The 8,977-nt window shown below is 38.9% G+C and overlaps 1 protein-coding gene and 1 long non-coding RNA gene across 4 annotated transcripts in view; both read right to left on the bottom strand.

The window, feature by feature from the left end:
* Positions 1–5,875: 5,875 nt before the first annotated feature.
* LOC106946907 (uncharacterized) overlaps positions 5,876–8,977 on the bottom strand; it is a 13,480-nt gene continuing 10,378 nt past the window's right edge. Inside the window, exon 4 of the long non-coding RNA XR_001424865.1 lies at positions 5,876–5,889. This is a non-coding gene — a long non-coding RNA (uncharacterized LOC106946907). The remainder of the gene's footprint in view (positions 5,890–8,977) is intronic.
* The window catches only part of LOC106946897 (uncharacterized), a 7,803-nt gene continuing 6,330 nt past the window's right edge, over positions 7,505–8,977 (bottom strand). The window contains exons 4-6 of one of the 3 annotated variants that reach the window (XM_015031589.1): positions 8,703–8,893; positions 8,523–8,611; positions 7,505–8,488 (exon numbers count right to left, since the gene is read on the bottom strand). In XM_015031589.1, the coding sequence (XP_014887075.1) occupies positions 8,567–8,611; positions 8,703–8,893 (236 nt within the window). In that variant the 3' untranslated portion in view covers positions 7,505–8,488; positions 8,523–8,566. Of the gene's footprint in view, positions 8,493–8,522; positions 8,612–8,702; positions 8,894–8,977 lie in introns of those variants that run through there. The other 2 variants (XM_015031579.1, XR_001424862.1) reach the window with 2 other exon arrangements.

The raw sequence follows: 8,977 nt of genomic DNA, 5'->3' as shown, positions 1-8,977 counted from the left end.
ACAAGCTATTCTCGGTGCCAAATTTTCTCCCGCAACGAGTTAAAAGCCAGTAACAGACGAATCGTCGCAGGAAGTGAACATCAGGAGGTATCTATAAACAGAGGTAAAGATAAAAAGACACTCAACGTGCATTACAATATACTGCACCGAAAATTCAGTACACCGCAGTGATTCAAGTAAAAAACAACAAAAACAACAAAAAAGCAATTCATTACTTATTCTATGAATTATGCATTTCAAACGTTTAATTTGTGGCATTTTTTTATGATTTGCCTTCTAAAATATAATCCACACTCAAAATTAACTTTGTCAAAAAAACAAAAAAAAGCAAAAAAACAAAACAAAACCAAAGGAAAAAAAAAAACCCTGAAATATCAGACCAATAAAAAGGATTTTTAGTAAAGAAATGTGGGTTTAAAGAAATGTGGAAAGAAGATCCTGGACCAATAAATGTATGTTTATTGGTCCAGGATCTTTTTGGATCGGTACCATTTGGGATGGATGCAGTCAGTCTGTGCTGAATTATGAACCGGATTCCTCTAACTTTAATCTCATCTGTATTTTTGACTCTTTCAGGTTCTCTGCAGTGTTTTGGTCAGGTCAATTTCCTCATAATTGAAGATCAATGAATCAACTTTCCTCTTTTTCTCTAGACCCTGGGATCTGGATAATCATTAACAGAGGAAACTGCTCACATTCCTACAGGTTGCTCAGACATGTGAAAGTGTGTGAACACTCCTTTTCTAGCTGTCTGTTCTTCCATTTTCCCCACTGCGCCACCCTACATTTTGTATTTTACCACAGTGTAGCCATAAGGTCTGATTCTGAGTTGTTGTTGCCCCAGTGACAGCCCTCCTAAATGTCTGTGGCCAAGATTCACTTCAGCAATATTTTCTGGATTCAACTTACTCCACTTCTTCAGCGTCACCCTCCTGAGAACAACCAGTCCACCCTCCAGAGGTCACTCTGTGTTCCTGCTCCCGTCTCCAGCATCCGCAGCTCCAGGACTCATCATTCTACCCAGTCAGCCAACAACCTCCAGCTGCACTGACCCTGCTGTCCATCGTCCTCATCACCAGTGAGCTCTTGTCACCATCGTCATTATTACTCCTCCTATTGTACTGTATTGATTCAGTTGAGCTTTCTGAGTTTTCTCAGCTCTTAAAGCTTGTTACAATCAGATTTGTTTCACAGCTTGGAAGGCAGCTGCACAACTTTTACTTAAGAAACCTTCTAACAATCAAGAAGATATAATACATTACAGAACTTTACCTAATCTTTCCTCCGTATCTAAAATTCTTGGGAGCAATTGTGTTTATTATATTCAGTTGAAACCAGATATTTACATCCAACCAGTGAAATGGCAGATTTTTCTCTCATTGTCTGAAGTTAAATCATACCAAACGTTTCTTGTTTTAATTTTGTTTCAATTCAGTTTGTTGATATAATGGTAATTCACAAATCTGAATGGGCCTGAATTTTTCTCTGAGTAAACCCATTTTCTTCAGTGATTATTGGGTTACATTTCGGGGAAAAAAATGATGGCTCAGATGAAATGATGCAAGTACATCTGTCTTAAAGTGGTTTATCTGGTTTGCATCACACTATGACTGTCATGACAATATGGTATGATACTTTTTCCAATGCTAACTGGAAACAACCAATCAGAGCCAGGATTGGCTCTGATTGGTTGTCTTAGTGCTGTCAATCACAACCTTGTGTAGCTGCTACAGTGTCTCCCCATCAGCAGATCCTGTTGTAAAAGGCTAGTTAGCGTAGCCACCGATGAATGGCAGACGGTTCTTCTGTAGCAGTGACTTGTTTCTCTGCCATTAACACATTTAGCACCAAATACATGAGGTTGACTGACAGTGCTAAGCCCCTCCTCCTGCCTCTGGTGCATTGGCAGTAATAGCTTAGACTGACACAACCTGATGACATCCATCCTTCTTTACACCCTTGTCCCTTAGTGGGGTCAGGAGGGTTGCTGGTGCCTATCTCCAGCCTTCCTAGTTAAACGGGCGAGAGGCGGGGTCACCCTGGACAGGTCGCCAGTCTGTCGCAAGACAACACAGAGACAAACAACCATGCATACACACACTCACACCTAGGGGCAATTTGCAGAGGCCAATTAACCTGACAGTCATGTTTTTTTGGACTGTGGGAGGAAACAGGAGTACCTGGAGAAAACCCACACATGCACAGGGAGAACATGCAAACTCCATGCAGAAAGACCAGGGCCGGAAATCGAGCCCAGGACCTTCTTGCTGCAAGGCAACAGCTCTACCAACTGCGCCACTGTGCAGCCAACCCAATGACAGTTTTAACAAATATTTAAAAAACATATTATTTATAAAAGTTACATAATGTAGCTTTAAGCTAAACATCTATATTAAGAAGTCCTGCCACATGTTTAAAGGACCTGATGCTCAAGTATCTTTTCACTGTTGATGATTTTTGTTAGTTATTTCAAAGTCATGTGCTTTCCAAATTGTTTAACTAGGAAGGCAATTTATACATATTTCAAACATGTACAAGAGGTCCTCTGCTCACAAGTTTATCTCAAAGAACTTAAAAAAAAAAATCAAGAACACACTCACACATTCTTACAATCAAAGCCTCTGCCAAGCCTGAAGGGACAACTGTTGGCTTTTATTGGCACTGGGGACATTTGTCTTCCCCACTCTCCTATAAACATATCATGCAAAGGTTTAAAGTTACACAGACTGTGTGTGTTTGTGTGCGCATGTGTGTGTGGGTCTGTGTGTACATGCATGCGTGTGAGTGTGTGTGTGTGTGTGTGCGTGTGTGTGTGTGTGTGTGTGTGTGTGTCAGGAATCTGAGTTGTTGTATTTGTCTGTTGACTTTTCTATCTTTTTTTGGGGCTTCAGGTTCCCACAGAGTTCTGTTGTTCATCTACAGCTTCTCGCAAAAGTATTCATACCCTTTGAAACTTTCCATATTTTATCACATTACAACCACAAACAAAAATATATTTCTTTTGAGTTTTATGTGAAAGACTGACTCAAATCAATATACAGTTGTGAAGGAGTGAGCAACAGCACTCGGCCTCCTCTGAGTCAATACCTGGTGGAACCACTGTTGCTGCTGTTACAGCTGATAGTTTTTTAGGGTTTGTCTCCCACAGCATTGCACATATAATGTTTGTGAAGAAACTCTCTGGGTTCAGGTCTGGACTGTGGCTATGTTTCGTTTTAAACCATTCCACTGTAGCCTTGTTGTCCTGCTGGAAGCTGAACCTCCGCCCCAGTCTCCAGGTGGTTTAGCTTTGCCTTGGTGAGTTTACAGTTGGGCCATACTGTTTCAGTTTCCAGATGACGAATTGAACGGAGCTGTGCGAGATGTTCGAAGCTTGGGACATCTTTTATGTCCTGCTTTAACCTTCTCCACAGCCCCCAGAGTAACACTTCAAACCTTTAATCAGGTAGACTCAGTAGACTGAGGTTACGGCTCAGACATGTTGACAAGTAAAAACATAAACTTCAATTTTAGCTTTTAAAACTTGGTGTAAAACCTAAAAAAAAAAAAAATAATGTGAAGTAACAGATGCAATAATAAGCTAAACAACATTTGTCCTACGTTTAGATTAATGTATTTTTAATTTCCTAATTAACTGTACAACGACCGGTGTTAACAACAGAACATAAGACTGATCAAACAAGGACAATATGAGACAGAGGTCAGCAGTGCTGTGTTGGCTGACCCCTAAATCTGATTCTGCTTACCTGTATGCGGTTCCTCCACCTTTATATCAAATGTATCTGATTTTCTTTGTTTCTTCTCCTTTTTCCTTTACAATTACAGAATCCAACCAAATCCACTAGTGGACAGCTTTTAGGGAATTAAAGAGTCGAGGCCGACGCCCAAGTTATTTATTACCTGATCAATACAGTGTGGTCTGGAACTGCAGATGCTGTTCAGTGAGATTCACTAATCTAGGCTGCAATCCATTCACTTCTTCTTAGCAACTGTTTAGCAGTTGTCTTTTCTGATTACAAGCATCAATGTGATGCTTGTAATCAGAAGCATTCTCTTTTCAAAAGAGAAATCTAACTTCTCTTTTGAATAAAACAACTACCCATAGTTAAAATAACTTATGACTATTTGTGTCAAAGTGAAATAAATATATTTTCATTTCTGGAGGTTCGACTCAGTTTTTTTTTTTGTTGTTGTTTTTTTTAAATCATATGGCAACTGTATTACAAACCAAATAATTAGTTGCTAACTGCAAACCAGTCTGATAAATGAGATAAACTCATGTTTGCTCTGGGAAACACTTAAAGTCGTAAAATTGAAATTTTTTAGCTTTACAGCATGTTATAACGTTATTCCCTCATCAACAACAAACCCGGAGTGTTGCTTTGATTCTTTCATGCATGTTTGAGAAATCCTTTAATCTCCATGCCAACCAGCTGTGCAAATCACCTGTGGGAACCGAGCGCCATGGAGACGTAGCTCCTCCTTGGAGCTGCAGTTTCTAAGCCTCCAATCTTTTGCCTCACAGAGCAGCTCCCACCTGTGGGTCCCTCACTCAGCTCCTTCAGACTAGCCAGCAGCAGTTAGCAAACGTGGTGTAACTGTGCATCTGTTGAGCTGCTGAGCTATCAGTTAATTTTCAGTGAAACTCTCATGAGAACAGTGTTAAAGGTTAAAGGGTTTTAATAGAGGAACTATGTTGCGATGATTTCCTGAAGGCGATTTCAGAGAGAGCAGGAGTTTTTAAAGAGACAGAGGCCCAATTCCAAGTCATATTTCTTCCATATTTTATATATATGTTTATGTGTATATAGTTGTTATTTTTCTAACAACTGAAGGCAACATAGTTTCTTGATAGTGCCATTGTTTTGCATAATGTGCCTGGAAGCCCCGTCAGTCATATTGGTATTTAAATTTAAATCTGCTTCTGATTCTGCATCTCCAGAATCAGAACCAAACATAGAGAAGCAGCATTCAGCTTCTATGCACCACAAATCTGGAACAAACTTTAGGAAAATTGTAAAGCAGCCGAAACACTGAGTTCTTTTAAATCTAGACTAAAAACCCACCTGGTTAGAGTTAATTTTGAACCATAATGAGTGAAACACTAGCCAACATTTTGATGTGTAAATACAGCACCTGGAAAAATGCACTGTTTCAGTTGTTTTGATTTTTGTGCTTTTATGATGTGAAGCACTGTGAACTGCCTTGCTGTTGAAATGTTCTAGACAAATACAATTTGATTTGATTAGATAAATCCCTGATAGGTTTGGCAATTCTAGGTAAGTAAAATATGCAAGTAAATGGCTCCACTAGTACAGAACTAATGTTAAAGAAGAAAAACACTAGAAAGAAGTCTAATAGAAAAGGGTCACTATTACTGAGAAATCCAACAAAGGGGTAGAGAAGATTGCACTGATAGAGAATAAATACTTGACTATTACTAACTTATAACTATACTACTATACCAGTTTACACTTTTTCTGTTTCATTGCATCGGCAAACATTTAGAGAATATATGCTGTTCTGTTAGTGTACAAATGAGATACACAGAGTTAAGTGCTTCTGTTGGTCTGCATCCAGCAGGCAGTGAAACAGCTCTCTCAGGCTAATCTCTAATGGCACACAGAATACTGTGTGCTGCTGAGCCAGATCTATTATCTAAATGCTACTGCAGCAACACTGTCTTGGCATAATACATCAATCCGCTTTTTGCTTAGCCTCCCTGTTGCTCCACTTCACATCCACTTTAAGATGCTGTAATTTGCACCACTTACACAGCCTGTGCTCACCGACATCAACACAGCCACATGGTTTCACTTCACAATTATTTTTACGTGAAGTTTTCGACTTCCAAATGTTCACAGTTCTTGCCACGCTGTGTTCACATTGCTGGGCTTCAATGCTGTATTTGAGTTGGGGAAGAAACCAAAAAAAGTGAAACCCAGATTCAGCTGCTGCAGCATGTCTGCTCCGCTCCGACTCTGCAGAGAAATGTACTCTGTCACAACAACGCATGCATAAATGCGGTGTGATAAGGAGCACTTTAAAATGCAGGACAGAATGTTCACATTAAAACTGAAACTAAAAAATGAATTTGGAGGTGTTTTTTTTGTTGTTGCTAATTTCTAGTAATAAATCGAGAACAAGCAGAAATCTGATTATTGTCAATTTATTGCTAAAAGTATTCATAAGAAATGCTTATCAGAAAGCCCAAAACATATAAAAATGTACGAATTTAAAAAGCATTTGATAATCCTATATGAGCTAGGGTATTTATTCAGAAGAGGCGATCTATTGAATTGTATTAATCACTTTCCATTTCGACAAGAAAGTAGATCTGGGTACAAGCAGCTGGGTAACAGTTAGTATCTCTGTCTGGTGTTTTACCTGCAGTTCCTTTGGTCAGCTGTCTGACTGCCAGTCTGTCAATGGTGATGTTAAATGTTGTCATAATTGTTTTTTCTTTTGCTGTGGATTTAATATTTTTTCAGTGATTGGTTGTTTCTTTGTCTATTTCATTTCCTGTTTCACTTTGGGAATGAAGTTAAACATTCTGATGGGTTTCAGCCAGTCAGACAAGCTTGGATGCTGATTGGTCAGTCTGTGTATGTATGTTTCTTTTTTTTTCAGCTATTTTTTGTTTTGTTTTAACCTGTCTGTCACGAGAGGACCCAAATTTGGTCCTGTCACGAGAGGACCCAAATTTGGGTCCTCTCGTGACAGAGGTGTCAAACTCCAGTCCTCAAGGGCCGCTGTCCTGCAACTTTTAGATGTGCCTTTGCTGCACCACACCTGAAAAGAATAATTAGGTCATTAGCAAGGCTCAGGAGAACCGATCTACACAGGGAGGAGGTAATTAAGCCATTTCATTCCACTGTTTTTTACCTGTGGCACATCTAAACACTGCAGGACAGCGGCCCTTGAGGACTGGAGTTTGACACCCCTGTCATTGTGAATGACAACCTGTGAACAACAGGTTAAGACATAAATATTTGAATGAAGGCTATAAGCCAAGACATGGTTTAAACATGGTACCAGGAGATTTACTTCTGTGGACAGAAATAAATCTGTGAAGCACACAACAATGCATACAACACACAACAAGAGGTTGAACAACTTTTAAATAAAGTGTTGTTAATAAAACCCTTTATTAGCTTTGTAATAAAGTGTTATTATACGGTTAAAGTGCGTATGTGCCCATGTGTAGACACATGATGTGGAAACGTGGAGGTTGAAGGTCGAAGGTCATTTTGCGTCCATATTGGGAGGGACAGCTAGTGTAAAACAGTTGACCTTTGAGCACTCTGTCCTTTGCAACTTAATGTATTGGAGCAGATGGACTGATAAACAAGTAGAAAGTGTCTGAACTTTCTGATAGCAGCCATCTTTCCTCCACTGCATGGCCAAACATTAACAAAGTGACGTCAGCGTTGCATTATGTGTTGCAGTCAGACTGTCATGCGTTTACTTCTAAATCTCAGGCACAAGCAAACGCAAAAAAGTCTTCACTTTTGAGGTTTTATTAACAGTTTTTGTGATATTAAATGTAAGTTACATGTTAATGCAAGGTCAAATCGCATAAAAGTCTATTGAGTTTATCAGACATCTGGCTGTGTATGAACAAGTCCTGGAAGAAAGAGCAGTGGTTAAATATTGGGAGAGTTTGGTGACTGACTGCAACTGTGAGGGAAATGGCACAGAGGAGGAAAACACAAATAGTGGAGCTTTAAAATATGAATCTCAGTGAGACAAAGAATAACTAAGCACAATAAATTAATAACACCATTTGGGTAAAATAACTAAGAACAGACCGAACTAAAGTAAAACAGGTAAAAGGCTGATCTAAACATAATAAAGAATAACTTGGGACTAAAGGACAAACCCAGGATCCTGTTAACAACCTAATTATATGGAGGACGTTCACAGCACCCTGTGGTGTGGGTCCAACACATCAACACTGATTCTGAATGAACTTTGCTCATTAAATAAGTGAACATATACAGTTTAATATACATCATAAAGCATAAGAACCTTATTCATTCTCATCTTCTGAAATAATACTTAGTAGTGTGCTTTTTCTAACATTGGCTGCACACAATATCACACATCTGTGATATTGTGTGTATCTGTATTAGAACGGGTCTGCAGACTGGAAACAAGTTCCAAGATCTTCAGTGATTTGTTGCTTTTGTCTGATCAGATGCTTGCTTTGTTCAAAGGCTTTGTTAGCATTAAACTGGCTGATTAGTCAAACATGTTCCAGTTTCTGTAGTAACAATTTTTTTTGGTGAGATTTCCTTTGCCAAGGTACAAAAACCAATTAATTCAGTTTTGAGATGTACAGGTTAAATAAGTTTGGGATTTCAGGTATGGGAGCTTAAATATCTATCATCTTTTCAACAACAACAACAAAGACTTAACTCTAAACAAGAGTTTATAGAAGAAACATCTAAAATCTACCATCTAAACACCCACAGAGACACATAAATAAAAAAACATTCAGATCTTTCTAATTTTGCAGGTAAACAGAATCACGTAGGAGTTTCTTCATCAATCAATGCTGATCCTAGACATCTAAGGATTCCCGGGTCTCCGGCCTGAGAATCCTCATCTTCGGGAAAAAAAAGAAGAAAAGAACAAGTCAGAAAACGGGCAACCTCAAGATTAAATCTGACCAGAAATTCATGTTTGTCTTCACCAACCGGCAGATTGAACCGGAAATCCGTGTAGGGTGAGGGTGACATGGCAGGCTTGCCATATCCAGGATTAGAAAAGGACGAGTCATATGGGTGCAGGTTCTGCGGCAGTGAAAACATGCGTTGTGATGGGTTGGACAGATTGCTGCCATATGTGAAGGGCGCCTGCTGGTTCCCGTACATAACTGATCCATTTTCTGTGAAGGAACAGGGTTTTTATATATATATATATATATATATATATATATATATATATATATATATATATATATATATATATA

The sequence above is a fragment of the Poecilia latipinna genome, unplaced genomic scaffold (genome assembly GCF_001443285.1).
Source record: "Poecilia latipinna isolate Pla-1442-1.1 unplaced genomic scaffold, P_latipinna-1.0 Scaffold14, whole genome shotgun sequence".
Lineage (NCBI taxonomy): Eukaryota > Metazoa > Chordata > Actinopteri > Cyprinodontiformes > Poeciliidae > Poecilia > Poecilia latipinna.
The sequence above is the reverse complement of the archived record's forward strand: the minus strand, read 5'-3'. Positions and strand labels throughout refer to the sequence as shown.